At 37.6% G+C, this 17489-nt stretch overlaps 1 protein-coding gene across 1 annotated transcript; it reads right to left on the reverse strand.

Annotated features, from left to right (window-relative positions):
- Nucleotides 1-2921: 2921 nt before the first annotated feature.
- Nucleotides 2922-16834, reverse strand: LOC145772360 (uncharacterized). Its single transcript, XM_082584239.1, has 11 exons — nt 16672-16834; nt 15434-15618; nt 11596-11684; nt 11135-11259; nt 10539-10734; nt 8831-9687; nt 8274-8408; nt 7483-7634; nt 5052-5232; nt 4051-4597; nt 2922-3342 (listed from the first exon to the last, which is right to left on the reverse strand). The coding sequence occupies exons 1-11, from the start codon at nt 16739-16741 to the stop codon at nt 3243-3245; spliced, it is 2637 nt and encodes an 878-aa protein (XP_082440365.1). The 5' UTR covers nt 16742-16834; the 3' UTR covers nt 2922-3242.
- Nucleotides 16835-17489: the final 655 nt, after the last annotated feature.

Consider the following 17489-nt stretch of genomic DNA (forward strand, 5'->3'; position numbering starts at 1 on the left):
AAGACAGAGATTTTCGAAATCTTCCTTTCTGATAATGTGCCCGAGAAATTTGAGTTGCCTTTGAGTTATGTTGTTCAATAGTTCCTTATCTTGATGTACTTGGTTCAAAACTTCTGCATTTGTGATGTGATCCGTATATGAAATCCTGAGCATTCTTCTGTAAAACCACATTTCAGCTGCTTCAATGTTACGCCTAGTTTCTGTGTTGAAGGTCCATGTTTCACAACCATACTGGAGAACAGACCACACTAACACTTTGAGAAGTCGCACCTTCAGAAGAATAGAAAGCTTGCGATCCAATAGAATAGGTCGTAGTCTATTAAAAGCGTCTTTAGCTAGGCCTATTCTTCTTCGTATCTCCTTCTTACATCGTGCGTCCGCTGTTAAGAGAGAACCAAGATAGTTGAAAGAAGACACTTGTTCAATTGTGTTGCCTCCCTGGTGAAGTACAAAGTGGGGTTCAGGACTTTGTTTGGAGATAGTCATGCATTTTGTTTTTTTGTCATTAATTTCAATTCCATATTTTGCACTGATGTCTGAAGTTTTGTTAATTAGTGTTTGTAAACCATCCGGGGATGTCGCTAACATTTCCTTATAGTGTGAGATAAAGTTATATTTTTTTAATTTCAATTCATCATAAAAACGTGAGACGAAACTAATGCGTTTGAGACATTTTGTACAACTATCAAGTTTCTTCTATAACAAAGATAAAAAACTCATTTCCTTTGCAGCGTTTTACGGTTTATAACCTACTTTCTTTGAAGCAATTACTACAACATTTCCTGTTATAAACGACACAAATTCTGCACAAGATGTGAAAAATGAGCTGTTCAATTATTGCATCTAAAATTTGTGACTCATTCAACGTTTAAAATGTCTGACTTGCACAATGACGTCTGATTTAAATGTCAAAAGCGGTTTGCTGTGATAAAACAAATTTTGATTATATACAAACTGAAAGTTTCGCTGCTGATTGCGGTATACAGTAGTTATTTTCGTTTGCCAAGAAACTGAAACTTTCGTTGTAAACGTTTAGTTTCAAAATTTCCCCTTTTTGTCAATTTTCTAATTGTAAAGCAATCAAACGTTTAAGAGTTCTTTGTTGTCTAGTCTAAGCTTTTCGATTTGTTTTTGTTCTTCCAGATAGATGCCTGTGTCCAACACTACTAAAAAAAATCTATTTGTTCTTGTAGGCATCCAACCATTAAGTTTTTATGCAAAGAAGCTACTCTGTTTCTAGGTCAAGAAGCGTGGAGGCAAACCATCTCTTCCTCTGTAAGGTTTAATGCTCCTCCATACAAACACTTTCGTCGACTAAAATCAAGACATTCATTTGTGCCTCTGACCAATTTCTGCTTAATGAAGATGACAAAAGCATGTCTGCGACTAACGTAGCAAACCTCATAAATGAAAGCGTAATGGGTTACCAGTACAAGCAGAATCATTTTTTGATCTCGGAGCCGCCCCATTGATCTGTCCTTACTGAGACAGAAATGGATGACTCACGCACAGTGGTTAGGTCGTAATCGTCCACCAATGGGAGTGGCATCTTTGTACTGCCAGTGTGGCTGTTGTTCCCGACAATTTTCACCAAATCCAACGTCACATAAACACCGTTATGGTCTACTTAACCTAGCTGGCATCTTACGTCATGGAAATTGCTAGAAAATGTCCAAATATTGCACCATCTTTCGTAAGACCTGATGAAACATTGCATCATCGCCTTTCAACACCTGTTTGAATTGCGTGACAATGTCTTTCGTTATTGCGTCACAGTTACTGTGTACGTGAGTTTGAGATATCGCAAATTATTCTAGTCATTCTTAAAATTGTTACTTGGAAGTTGGTCGCATATTTAACTGTTTTGCTTATTGCTTGAATAAGCTGGACAAAATTTCCGCCTTATATCTAAGTAGTTTGTATTGTAGTGACAAGTTTTTAGTGGTGTATCGCGTTGCACTCCATTTTCGACAGCCAGGTGGCTAATTTTACAGAAATACAAATTTGAATAGACGTTTCAAAGGAGTGTTTCTTTTTCGGTCATCACATACAGACGAACGGTTTCGGGAATCTTATGTTACAATTTTCCCACGAAGAGATTATGGTTTACCGCTGTGACCAGCTGTAGGAAGCAGAAATCTGACCACACCATCAAAGATTACCTTAACCTATCTTGCATCCACCACACTTTTAAAATTTGGTTCCAACAAAATTCATTATCTGAATACCAGATACTCGTCAAATCTACACTGCTATTGTCGTCGATGCTGAACTACCAAACTACAACGATCCTAAAATACTCTGGGGCAAAAATATAGAATATAGTAGTTAACATTCGAAATGAAAGGCCTAAAACATGGGCCTCTCTTCTGACTATATTTTCTCAAAGCAGTTTCCTTGCAATTTGGAGATTATACAAATCATCTACATTCTACAGTCATGATTTAAAGTAATTGTAAACGTGCACTCTTTCAGTTTTAAAAGGCAAATTTTGTTGTGGAAATACTGCGTTAACTGCATCAGTCAAATTACGGTATTTTTTTGTCCCGCCCAAAGCTTGTTAGAGAGGAAAGGAGGATGATGGCCTTTTGTTCTAGCGGAGTGGAAATGAGCGTGTATACTTTTGAATGTGGCCCTCGGTAAAAAGTTTACCTATCTCTTATAAACTATAGTTAAGTAAAGCGAAAAAACGTCCAACAGCCTCCGTCCATGCGTGTAGGTAGAGTACTTGTATTTATGTATCAAGTTATTGACCTAAGTAGGGATTTCTTGCTATTGAGGAAAATGTCATTACAAAGCGGCCCAAGAAGGTTCGATGTCAGATTAACCAATAAAGGCATTCAAATACCGTCTACTTAGAAGTCTGTGGTAAAATTGAAATACGATATTTTATTTCTCGTGAATAAGGAATAATACGTTCAATTAACAATGAAGCAAAGGCAAATAAAGTATGCAAAAAATACAAATATAGATTGCTATAACCTGTTTTTAGTAGCAAAACACTGCTCGGAGTGCTCATGACATAAACTATGCAATCACTCAAACTAAACTTGTATTGCTGTGCAGTGATATCTATTTCAGAAAATCCCAGTTTATGAGCAAACAAACCTAATGAAAGTGCCAGCGCTTTGTATGGGCTACTAAAGAAAATTCGGAAACTACACATGCGTTTATACCAAAAAATCAATACAAAAAACTAACTCCATTAAGGGTGTTACAATAAACAAAACAGAAAAAAAAAATCATTTTCCTGGATGGCACGCGATCTGTGAAACGCAAGCTTGAGTTTCAGCAGAAGCTCCGTAGCAACCGGGATCACCAATTTGACCGCGTCTGCAATTTCTGAAATTAAAAAGCATTATGGATCAGCAGCAGAATATTCAGGTTTGTCCGTAAAGTATTCGTTTTATATGTTTTAAGCTTTTGCATAGGAAAAGAAAGAATTATTATCCTACAATGCTTAGTTAAAACTAAAGAACATGAAGAGGTGTAGGCTACCAGCAACCATCTATACTAGCATTGGCTCATGATACTAAAGAAGGATTTTCAGACGATACAAACTGATATGTACAAAACAAGTGAATAAAAAAAATATCAGTATCCTATCAAGTAGGCCTACATGTAGCTTTACACAAAATGAAAATTACATGACTTATTGACTTTTTTATTTTATTATTTTTTAATAAAAAAGAATGAATAAGTTATGCAATTTTCACTTTGTGTGGATACTACATATACAATCTCCATGGCCATACCAGTATACCTACTGCACTGAGCAGGCCGGAAGGTCGAAACTGTGTGCACTGTTTGCAGTTATGGACGCTCTTGGCTTACGCCGATTGAGCACTTTACTGGAGGCACCTTGCCATGCATTGCGCAAAGCTCACTGCTTGAAGTTTGAGCACTTTGGCAAGGTTGGCAGTAGTACTATTTTTGGTGCTTACGTATCACAAATAGGAAAATGTCACATGGAGGTATATCATATATCATAATATCATATTACCTATGAGTAATATAAGTAATAATATCATATAAGTAATATCATATTACCTTCGCCTTTGACGAGTTCCTCTACAAGATCCTCTGCATTCTGACCAAGCCCACCATGGTCCCCAATGAGCCTGCACTTCCTTTTTCGTCTTGCATCCTTTGCATTGTCCAAAATCAGTATTTTCTCCTTGACATGCTCCAGGAGGACCATGCATACAAGTCCTTACTCTGCGCCTCCAGTTACAATTCGACCATGTTCCCCAATCTGCCCAGATCGGTTCTGGACAAGACTCTCGACCACATTTTCGTCGATCGACATCTGATCCTTCGCATCCAAGTCCTCCAACTGTTCCTTCTATACAGCGTCTAGTCCTCCTATTATAAGTTTTTATTCCTCCACAAGTAACCTGACAGGAGCTGAATGATCCCCATTTACTCCACCGGCCAGGACATATGTTTGTGTTGCATGTTTGCGCCTCATGTGTCCTGGTATTACTTTGATCCGGAAGGCATCGGAAGTTTCCTTCGCATGTTCTTCTTCGTTGTTGTGTCCCACCTCCACAAGAAACAGGGCAAGGCGACCAAGATGACCAAGGAGTAAATGTGCCTGCATAAACATTAAACTTTTTGTGAAAAAGTAGGAATGAATTATGCCAGACAACTAAAGCCGTTCTTTAAAGTGAGTTATGAAAACATGTTCAGTTTTGGGCAACTCATTTATGCAGAATAATTAAAGAAATGTTAACATGTATAAAAAACGATACGCAGCGACAATAGGTAGGAAAAAGAAAGTGAAGTGTATTTTATTTTTTGTAAAGCAGACATGAAACTTCATTATATTATTTAAGTTTACTGAAGATCAAAACAAACGTGAACAAAAAAGGTCTGCAGTTTGTCGGCAAATCACCAAACAACATCTTCAGTATGCATGACAACAGCGACTACTCTGTAGCATTCAAAGTAGGCCTACGTGCGACAACTATTGATAAAACAAGATCAAAAATTAATGGCGAGCCTTTCATAAATAATATATTACTTTGTGTCCAGAGCCAAAATCTTACCAAAGCACTCTCCTCTATCACAAACCCTACTCCTGGTTGCACTTCCATCGCATCCTGGTTCTCCAGGAGCTCCACCAATGCAAGTCCTGGATGCAATCTGGTTCAGTTTTCCACAGGTTATTTGACAAGGGGACCATGAGTTCCAATTGCTCCATGAAGGGCACCCTTCCGGTTCACATTCCTACAAATACAGTGCAACAGATGAATATATTGTCAATGGTTTGATGATTAAGAACTAAAAGATGTTTTTTAAGTATTTTCTGTACTGTATTTATGTTTCTGATAACGTTGATTTAACGGATATCGCTTGCACATTGCGCGTTATCACATTTTGGATGGTTTAAAAACTAACTATGATTTTTACTTGGGATTATGGCCAGAATAGTACGTAGAAAGCAATGATGAAAACAGTCTACATAAAAAATGCAAAAGAAATAAAGACATGCGGCTTTAAAATCATTGTCATGATTGTTGTTTCATAATTTTTACTAGAGCTTTTTTAGTTTATTAGAATTTTTTGATTGGAAACCTTTGACAACCTTTTAACAAGAATACCGCTGAATCACATTTTTCCACATGTACACTCTGTTTGTGCTATTCTTAATGCAGTATATTTAATACTAACTATTACTTCGCATTTACTAAGAGTGTAGGAGGCAAGTCGGAAGACCGTTATCTTCAGGCGCGAAACATCCACGCAGTGAGTTTCTTGGAGCAGGATGGCAGTCGGTTGCAAGGGTTCAATCAGGTGTTCTAAAACTGTAGACTTGGCTTTTGAAAAGCCTTCCACATTGAGCTTCAGCAAGGTTATTCCTTCCCTTACGACATTCATTGATGTCCGCCCTGCACAACTGACCAGGTTGTCAAGCTTACTGATGACATAGAAAGTGGTTTTGAAGCCGTGAGAAGGTGGGTGTTTTCCTAGTGGATCTTACAGCAGCCTATGACACTGTGTGGCACCGCGGTCTTACTATGAAACTATTACAACTCATTCCTGACCGACACATGGTTAAGTTTCTGGTAGAGACCATCTCGAACCGTACCTTCATACTGCATACCAACGAGGGAAAACCCAGCAGACCACGCCGCCTGAAAAATGGCGTCCCTCAAGGGTCAACACTATCGCCATTCCTATTTAATATTTATATAAGTGACCTACCATGCACTACATCGCAACAGTATGGCTATGCAGATGATCTAGCTCTTCTATATTCTCACAGGAACTGGCATGAGGTGGAAAGAAAACTTGAAACTGACCTGAAACTGGTGGCTGACTATCTGGACAAGTGCAGGCTCAAACTGAATGCGTCGAAAACAACAATCTCTGCTTTCCATCTAAATAATCGGGAATCTCAGCGTCAACTGTCTGTCTCGCTAAAAGGAAATCCTTTACCATATACTGCAAACCCAACTTACCTTGGAGTAAAACTTGACCGGCAGTTGACCTACAGACCCCACATCGAGTCACTCCGTGCCAAGGTTACCTCGCGAAATAACCTCTTGAGAAGCCTTGCAGGAACAGGATGGGAAGCCCGAGCATCAACCTTGCGTACAAGTGCACTAGCCTTGGTCTACAGCTCAGCCGAATATGCCTCAGCTGTGTGGAACCGCACCAGACACACAAAAAAATGGATGTAGCATTAACGACACCTCGCGCATCATCACTGGCTGTCTCCGCCCCACACCTACTGCTTATCTGCCAACTTTGGCTGGCATTGCTCCTGCTCATGTCCGTAGAGAAGAAGCCTCTCACAAACTGGCTTTGCATGCGAGACTCGATCCTCAACACCTTCTCCACAGTCACTCCCAAACAAATGGACCGGTCAGACCTCAACGCCTATCATCAAGGCGCCCATTCCATCGGTATGCTACACAACTTGTGGATAAGAACTTCAGCTGCATGGAAACATGGGCCCAGGAATGGAACGAGCTGCCACATATCCCTCCCCAGTTTTCAGTTATACCAGCACTCTCCATCCCTCCTGGAGCAGACCTCTCAAGAAAGGCATGGGTCACATTGAACAGGATCAGATGTGACGTTGGCTGCACTGGAGCTAATCTGTTTAGGTGAGGGTTGCATAATACGCCGATATGTGTCTGCGGAGCGGTAGAACAAACAATGCAACACATACTCCACGAATGTTCCATCTTACGGCCCCCAAGTGGAATCACTGGTATTCGACAACTAGACCCAACTACCGCATCTTGGCTGCACGAGGAGGCATTGCCAATCTAAGCTACTACAAGTCAAACGAGAGAAGAAGAAGACTTCGCATTGTTTATGTTTACGATAGAACAAAGCATTGGGCAGCATGTATCTCATAATCAAACTTTTGCTTTTGTTTCTTTCAGATATCACAACTTGTAAGCTATAATCTCCACAAGAATGACAATAGTATAGTTTGCATCTAAACAAGAGTTTCATTCTCACTCTTGTCTCAACCGCCGCTCCATCGCATGGTGTTATACCAGGAACCCCTAGTGGACACATTCTTCGACGCACTTGCGTCGCACGTTGACCACACGGAGCTGGACAGTCTCCCCAGGGTGACCATTCGGTCCAGCCTGGTATCGGTGGCTCCACTGGAAAACAAAAACAAATCGGTGACATATTCTTCCATTAGTGTAGGCTACAATGAGGTAAAGTAGTTGCACACTCAAGAACTGGTCTGTTGTTGAATCGAACAATATGTTAGTCGCCAACCTGATATCTTATACACTGAAGCAATTTTATCTCAAGTTTCTTCAAAAAGATTTTTGATTTCAAGGTTTTATCAAAACGCAAGTTTAATAAAAGACGCAAATAAGAGCATTTCATAGAATAGAATTTTATAGAAGATTTATTTCGTAACTACAATAGTTTCTTTTTTATTATTATTATTATTTATTATACTCACTTAATTATTATTAGTTATATTATTATATTATTTTTTATATTATCATTATATATTATGCATTTTTGAGATGCAGCCTGGAGGTCTTAGCAAGCATCAAGTGATTAACCTTGAAATGTAAATTGCAGAAAGTTTTATCCTCGGACTGAAAGAGCCTCTTCTGAGGTTTAGTTCTGGAATCGTTTAAGAGTGTGGGGTGGGCAAGGTGTTGCGAGTGGCCTACCACTGGACCGCGCAATCAATCGCCATCACAGCATTAACTTTAATGCAATCTAAACAAGATTACACTAAGGAAGCCAAACGATTGAAAGATTGAACCTTTCCTTACCCACTGGTCTGTTGGTCCTTTCACAGCAAGTTCTGGCACAACCTTCAGACATAAACCGACCGTAATTATCGCACCAGGATTGCTGCTTTTTGCAGAAAGCATCGTCATAGTAGTTTTTGAGACCAGCGCAGGGATCTGTGAATGAAGTAATGACAGAATTAACAGATGTTTAACAATTGAACTGAACATTGAAGAACGTTCCGGTCTCATTATTTTTACCGAAATGCCGTTTGTGGGTGATCGATTAGTTAGCTGAATATTTTCAGTAGAACTTCATATCATGTTGAGAAGTGCGATAAATAAAAGAAATGACAGCTTGTAACACCAAAATATACTGTATGCAGTAGCCTTTATTGATGGCTAGCTTTCATAAATTACCTATATTTTAAAACTGCAATTATAGTAGCCTGCATTCAAAACATCAACAGGTCAATGGCATGAAAAAGAAACAACTAATAATAAACTACGTCACTAAATACTAGCAGTTTAGAACACGTAAGTAAATAATTAATTAACTATAATTAATTTTACTGCATATTTTTGTGAAATTTACTTACTGGGTATGAACAAATCCATAAATCTTTGGTTACAAATAGAGATGGGATCAATCAATGGAGATGTTTCCTGCGTCAAACTTTCAAAAACAAATGGATAAACTGTTGCCGAAGTACAACCGACTTCTTCTATGCTGTCCAAATTTGTGGGAGTATAGGAAGATGCCATAGAAGAAATCATGTCTCTCATGGAACGAGTTGATGAAAATGGTGCTGAGCGTTTTTTTCTTCCTGATACAATTCTATGGACATACCTACTGGGTGATTGAGGAAGACCACTAGGAAGTCTTGAAAAGAGTGTGGGTCGGATTAAAATTGTTTGACTCCCACTTGGTCTAAAATGACCAGAATTTCCGCTTGTTCTAGAATTTCCGTAATGTCCAGTGTTTCCACTTGATCCAGTATTTCCGTAATGTCCAGTGTTTCCACTTGATCCAGAATTTCCGTAATGTCCAGAGTTTGCACTGGATCCAGAATTTGTGTAATGTCCAGAGTTTGTACTTGATCCAGAATTTGTGTGATGTCCAGAGTTTGCACTGGATCCAGAATTTGTGTAATGTCCAGAGTTTGTACTTGATCCAGAATTTGTGTGATGTCCAGAGTTTGCACTTGATCCAGAATTTCCGTAATGTCCAGAACTTGCGCTTGATCCAGAATTTCCGTACTGTCCAGAATTCGCACTTGATCCAGAATTTCCGTAATGTCTAGAACTTCTACTTGGTCCAGAACTTGTGTAATGTCCAGAGTTTCCACTTGATCCAGAGTTTCCGTGATATCTAGGATATCTTGAAGGTCTGATATTTCCTCTAAATGGAGTTGGAGTTGGAACTCGAGGCGGATCAGAGCGAACCCCACATTCTCTATAACACAAAAATACTTGACATTTACGATTTAAACCTTGCTTTTCAGTTGCCAATTGTAAGATAATGATTTAAAAAAAAGAACAAAATTTGAAAAAAACAATATATTATTCAATTCTCTTCTGCATTCGTAACAATAAATACCAATGGTTGCACGAACAGAGGTTTATGCAAAAAGGCATTTAATCATAGGCTAATTTAATTAAAAAAGAAATACAACGCCTGTTATTTGTCAATTTAGTCCATCCAATCAATCATGTGATTACATGCAGTAGCGTATCCAGAGGGGAGAGGGAGAACTTGGTTAAGGCTTACGTGCGTCAATAAAACCAAAAAACGCATATGAAATTTTCTCGTTTTTTTTGGGATATTACTACTAAAGCTTAATCAAAAGATAACTTATTGAAATTTTTTTTGTCGATGGAAAATATTATTTTAAACTACAGTAGACGAACCCAATAAATCTCCACAGAAATCTAGTTTTTATTTTATAAACTTGATCAAATGTAATGTGTGCGACAAAGGTATTTGACTATAAAATAAGCAAAAAGTTACCAAAAAAATATCATTTGTTAAATTTCTATGAGTGCAAGCCCCAAGACCTCCTACCGGACTTAGATTGTCTTTTCAAGCTTCATGTTTGACATTGGGCACTTGCCTCAACATTTTTGCTTCTTAAAACCTCTGATGCTCTCCCAAACTCTTCTCTAGAGCCGCTACTGATCACATTCATACCGTGGCCTAAATACTGCTTGAAAACCACTTCGAAGTATAAAGCTCAGTTTCTGAGAGAGCTGCTTTTTTTTGGGAAATTCCTCGTTGTTTTAGTGTTAAAAACGCAGAAAACTCACCCACAGAAAGCGTGGTTTTCTACAAATTCCACCAGTGAGTCTAAATTAATCGATCTTCTGTTTCTAGGCAACACTGCGACCTGCTGAACGCAGGCAGCATATTGATCTTGAAGTTGATCTGGGTTATTAGAATTTGGTCTTCTCGTAGAAGAAGGAAATCTGGAAACATTGCGCTTTGTTCTTCTTCTATAAAATACTGCAAAAAAAAAACACAAAATGATTCACGTGACCGTGTTTGTTTTTGTCATTAGAGATTATTCGTGTAGTGTTAAATTTATATATTATATTTTATATCACGTTTGAATTGTGCAGATGCAGTGAGTATGACAATGGCTATAATGTAAAATGCGTAATTTTAAAGTTATGTTTGTTTCATCAAATTTTCGTGACATTGGATAAAAATTTACAATTTCTATTAACAATAAATACAAGTAGGCTAGTCTATTCTTAAAAGAAACTTCAAAAATGCAACTTCGTTTTCAAAATACTTTTGTAATAGTAAAACATTATGTTTGTTTCAGCTAGATTTGTTTGAACAGTAAAGTTTTAAACAAAGAAACCGTTTGATAAAATTGTTCACTTTGTTTTCTACTGACTTCTTCCTGTAGCGTTGACATCAACGGCTAATTGGTCGATGCAATCCCTGCTTGGCTGAAGGAGGTTCGAGTCTGGTCTCAAATAAATTTGGAGTCTCTGTTTCCAGCAATCTGGCATGTCAGATCTATGATAATATTGTATACTCATAAATAGAAATAGATTCATTTACTAATACTTTTTTGATATCAAAAAAAATATTTTTTCAACCTAAGCTAGTTTATTGAGCTTTGAAACGCGTGCAGGTGCATAAGACCTAAAGACCTGCAGAATTTGTAAAACCAAAGAGAGATAAGGCTTACGCATCTTTAAAAGAAGTCTATTTCAGGAACTTATGAATGGATAGAATTGTAAACTTTTCCAACATCATGATTGAATGCCACAGCATTCCTCATCGGTTTATTACGATCCTAGTATAATCTGCAATAAACTGGATTAATCAACTTTGATAAAATTCACTGACCTGCAAGTATTGTCATCAGTTGCTGTATACCAACGTGTGTCAAGGATAGTGAAGTCTATCACTCCGTCCCAGCTGAATAGATCGCCAGCCTGTGCAAAGAGTTGAAAAAAAAAGAAACTGATAAATTTCTTCGCAAATTATTCCATTTTTTTAAAAACTGTCTTTGTTTTTTTAATTATACACTTTTTAATTGTTTCTTCTGCGGTTAACGGATAGCTACGCTGTTTGCTATATGTTTGCGGTGGAGAAAAAAGATAATTTTGAGTTACTGTTTATTAAAGTGACCTTAGTCACTGTTTTGTCAGCAATGAAAATAAGTAAAATTACCACCATGAGTTTTTGTTATAAGAAGTATAGTAATACAATGGCATGGGTTAGATAAATTTCATTAGCACATGAACAGTGCACACACTTTTAGAAACCACGCGTTTTCAGCAGTAAATATAAGGGGTGCCGTTTTTTTGTGCTGATCAAAAACTGAAAAAACAATACAATATTACAATTTGGGTAGAGAGGTAACTCTTTTAAACAATAAACATACATAACTCAGCAACAACACTACATTTAACATTATAAAAACAAAAAACAAAAAGCGAACGTTTTCGGCTAGTCATCTAGCCCTTTTCAAGCCTATAAGAAAATAATGCATTTACTTTGTTTTGTGCCACTATCTCTTGTGCTTCCGTCTTTCTTGTGTAATCTGCCTGAGTCCTTGTCTAAACAATCAATTAATTTTACCTCTGAAATACTTGACCCGTTGTGCTGTGTAATTTTCAGTTATCATTTTGTGTGAGCGAGGCAGTTTCTCAAATGTTTAGATTTGACCATATTTTTGCTGTGATACTATATGATTCTTTAGCATTTCTTTTTAAAATGTATTTTCTTATAGGCTTGAAAAGGGCTATATGACTAGGCGAAAACGTTCGCTTATTGTTTTTTGTTTTTATAATGTTAAATGTAGTGTTGTTGCTGAGTTATGTCTGTTTACAATACAATATCCCGAAGTAAAACACATTGCTCGTCCAACTAGTTAACAATTAATTTAATTTATTCCAATGTTAGTATGAGGCAAAATGTTCTTTGTGTGCCTACAATGATAATAATATCACGGATGGATATTCGAAAGTTTTCTAACAGAGTATATGTGATACAATACAAGAGTAAAACTTTGTAAAAAAAACAAGTCGTTGAAATCATTCTGTGGCAATGAAGAAAAAATGATTTGAAACTTAACTTCAATATTAAACCTTATGGCTTTAACTTGTACAAAAATGGAGTTTTTAATTAGATAAATTTAGTTAAACACAAAGTGTGAGTGTCAGGCAAAATAAACAGAATATTGGAACACAACATATCCAAAAGCGACCCAACCAAGGTAAACGGTAAGACTGAATTGTATTTTAGAGATAACGTGACATCATTATTATAAACTATTTTGCAAAATACCTTGATCAATTTATTTGTAGACCAAGAGTTCAATTTTTTTTAAAGGTGTTCCTCAAAGATCTTGCTTAGCACCCATGTTATTCAATATTCACACGAGCAATATTCCCCAGACAAACTCCACACAGTAGACCTACAGCTATGTAGGCGATTTGGCCCCACTATATTCAGATAAAAACTGGACTAATGTAAAAGATTCCTTACCAAGGATATGAAGCTCATCTCATAATACCTGAAGAACTGAACGCTAAAACTCAGCACAGCTAAAACCACCATCACCTCTTTCCACCTCAACAACAAGGAAGCTGGCCGTCATCTACGAGTTATTCTGGGTGGAACCGTTATACGACACGACTCCTGCCCTACACTTACATGCTTGGAAGTGACCCTGGATCGGTAATTCAGTTATAAAAAATAAAATAAAATAAAAAAACACTCTGACTCAGTTCGTGCTAAAGCATCAGCAAGAAACAACCTTCTTAGATGCCTAGTTGGGTCGACTTGGGGATCCAAAACCTTAACACTGTGCACCATTGCCCTTGCGCTTGTGTGGCCTACAGTGCTGTCGAATATGCTTCTCCAGTCCAGTGCCGCAGCACACGCTCAAAAAAGGTAGACATCGTCCTGAACAACACTGCGAATAATCATTGGATTTCTGCGTCCAACCCCCACAAACTCAGGGATATCTAGAGAAGGGGATATGAAGGCTCGCAGCGATTGCCTTATTCTCGTGACACTACCAGGGCGGTAGTTTGTAGTGCTTTAAACATGTGGTTCTTTTTAAAATCGTAGAAAGTTTTGTAGTGCAGCTGGTACAGTGAGCTACAGGAGACAGTTAACAAATGTTACGTAGAGCATATTTAAAGAATACTTGCTTCCAAAGACAGTTGAAAAGTTACCAGTAAGCTGTTTTTTTGAACAAAGCCTTCGCGGTAGGCTAGATGTAAAGCAAGTATATGGGTAGTTGAATTAACAAGCAACCATGAGCATGCTGTGAATATCCAGGCCTGATGCTAATAGCGCAATGCAAGTTATCATAACAAAATTTATTAAACTACTATCGGTGCCAATTGTCATTTTACGATAAACACAGAAAGCAAAAGCCCTTCTATTGTCAGACGTAATAAAAGCCTTCGTATCCCCTTCTTTAGATATCCCTGCACAAACTTATCACCACTGCTTTCAGGCATCGCCTCACCAGAACAGAGAGAACTCCACCATACGGCTCACATTAAAGGCAGATGTCAATAATCGCTACCTTCCCCACACTGCAGCTCTTGACGCACAAAAGCTCACACGTCAACGTCTGCCTTCTAGGTGCCCCTATTCTCGCCACATCATGGCGCTTCATGAAGATCACTTCGATCTTATGCAATGATAACATCTCAGGGCCCGACCAGTTTCAAGTCACACCAGACACAGTTGCCTACCATCTGGCTCAAACTTGCCAAAAAAGAATGGGTGACTTTAAATCGCCTCCGTAGGCTACTCATGTTGGTCACTTCAAACACAACATGTTTTCCTGAGGTTTGTGTAACTCACCAGCCTCTGTGGCAAACCTCAAACAGCACATCATAAACCGTTGTCTAGTGTTTCGACCTGCAGAGCATGTGGATCTCATAGACCCTGCACATTGCACTACACTGGTTTGCACTGGTTACAGACATTGACATTGCACTGGCATTGACACTGCAGCAGACAAGACATTGCACTGGTTGCAGCAATTGAGAGATGTTGCCTGAATCGCTACCTCATAAGCAAAATGAAGAAGAACTTCCATAACATTGCAATGATTTGCATTGTTTTTGATTAATTGACTAAACAAACATAGATAGCATAAACAAAAACAAAACATAGCAGGAATACATATCATTCAACCTGTCGGTTGCATACTGGTATTGCAATATTAGTCAAGCTTAAAATTTGGTTCTTCATATGATGTAGATTGTCATTCAACCCTACAGTGGACGAGAGACTGCAAAATGCATAGAAAGTCTGAGACCAATAAAAAGATTTATAAGGAAAACGTTGGAATCTACTGAGCAAGACAAACCTGCTTGTCTTGTTAATAACAAATTAATTCTTGCACATCACTTTTGGTGATCTGACTAATGAAATACCCATGGTCATATTCTAAGTTTGGCTTACTCGATGTCACGTTTGGGGGTGTGAAGTGGGTGGGCTTTGTTTGCCTTTCACACAACAAGGAACTATCATTTTTGGCACTAACTTTTGTAAAAAAAATGAGATTACTTCGAACTAACAATAACAATAAGAGTGCAAAATCGATGGAAAAACGTGAATAATACAAATAACACATTTCAAGAACTACTAACTATCAAGGGATGGTATTGAAAATCTTCATAGGTTTATATATGAAAAACTTTTCCCTTACACGGTCTTCCATGCAAGCAGTAAAATAATTTCTCAGTAGACGCGTCCTTTCTACTTCTCTCTCAGCTTCTGATATGACATTGGGAGCTTGTCTCTTCTTTCGAGTAAATTCTCCGAAATCTATTTCACCAAGACCTTCTCCAGTTTCACCATTACCGTTTTCCCCGGTTGCGGTGTTGTGGCAACCTGAATGTTGTGTGACAAAAATGTTTCTTCAAACTATTCAAAATGTTTTACATCACATTAACAAAGATTAGAATACAAAGAGTAGATATATAGACAATAGTTTTATCAAATAAACAGTTTTTTTATACGCTCAACTACTAGCATGCAAAGTTTACAATGGCGTAAACATGCTTCGACCTTACGTTTGTCTTGAAATCTCAAGACCCATTCAACAAAAGCTGTTGAGGAAAGTTGAGTTGCCTGCAAATAGTAGGATACGACTAGCAAGCCAATGACTGGATGCGTGATCATTGCATTTAAACTCCATGCCATCCTAACAAGATTGATAACAAGGACAGCAAGTTTATTATAGGCCTACTTACTTTGCAACAAACTTGAAAAAATAAAATAAAACGCTGACGCCATCGCTTCTCTTTGTTGAATGACCTTTTTATTTTATATTGCTAATATTGGTTTAGCCTCATCTTTACAGCAAAGTGGCGAGTACGCTCTTCTTTGATTTTGATAAGCCTGTTTTCGATTTGAGGTCGGGTCATACCAAAGGTTGTAAGCAGGAGCTTTGACAGGAATCCAGAAAGTAGTTTTGGAAATGGATCCGGGAGGGGAGTTAGGAGCTTAAAATCTTATAAGTGGGCCTTGAAGTTGTAAAATACTGTTAATGTTATTGCTGTAATGCATTTACAACAAATCCATTTTGCGTTGGAGACTACTCCTGCTTTTTGGTAGAAAATTACCTCTTTTTTCAATGATTTTACTGCTGTTTTTTTTGCTCAGGTGCATGTGCTTTAAGAGTTGTCTTGTTTTTGATTTGTTTTTTAGCGATGGCTTGTTTTAGGAGGACCAGCAATTGTTTTTTGCATCAAGCAGTAATCTTAGGCAAATGTAGCAATGCGTTTATTGCTCGCATTGCAACTTTGATACCGTTTGAAAAACGTAGCGTCGCTGAAAATTTCAATAGTTGGTAGATTTATTACCACTAAAGCTTAGTTGCAGTGAGTGTTTTTTCATCAATTTTAAAGCATTTGCAGTCTGATGTTTGTGAAACATGTTTACCTTGTATTCCTGAGATCCAAGCAAAAGTGAGCAAGGCATAAGCAGCAAAAATAAGATAGAAAGCTCTCATCGTCCAAAATGCTGAATCATCGATTGAAACCACAAAACCAGAATGTTTAGATTTAACTTTTAAAAACAAAATTATGACACATAAACTTTCAAATGCTACTTTCTGCTCATAATGTAGAAGATAAATTAGTGGCTTGAGTGCATAGTAAATTATTATATTATGCATAGGCTAGAAAAGATTACTTAACGAATCAAATAACTAGCTCTTTAATATCAGATGTGACAAAACAAGACTGTTTGGTCTACTAATTACTTATTTGTCTTAATCAATTGCTGCTTACCAGCTTAAGTTGAAAAATAAGATGGTATAAAATGATCGTAAACTTCTGTTCTAAGCTAAGGTGCTACGCAACTATAAAGATGTTTTATTCAGATACTGAAAAACTGCGAATTTATACCTTTTGTAACTTCTAAACTGCTTTGAAACTGAAAATTAAAGAATGATTGGCCGTGAAACAAAGCATGACATTGGCGAAGTGAAGTGTTTATATCGAAATTAGCTTGTTATTGTTTTAATATCGTTTGCTGAACGTAAATTAATGCAAATACAAAGCAAGTTATCTCAACAAGAAAAGTGCAAGTTTTCACCAGTCATTAGCCAAGGGGTTAGTCGCGAATGGCGGTACCACTCAGTGTTCTACTGCATTGCTATTTGTGCCTTATTCAAATCGTACAAAATGCAACGTGAGTTTAAGCTATACTGGTCTACAAGCTATACTGCATATAAAATGTTGGCAGTCCATTTTTGC

The sequence above is a fragment of the Aplidium turbinatum genome, chromosome 6 (genome assembly GCF_918807975.1).
Source record: "Aplidium turbinatum chromosome 6, kaAplTurb1.1, whole genome shotgun sequence".
In the NCBI taxonomy this organism is placed as follows: domain Eukaryota; kingdom Metazoa; phylum Chordata; class Ascidiacea; order Aplousobranchia; family Polyclinidae; genus Aplidium; species Aplidium turbinatum.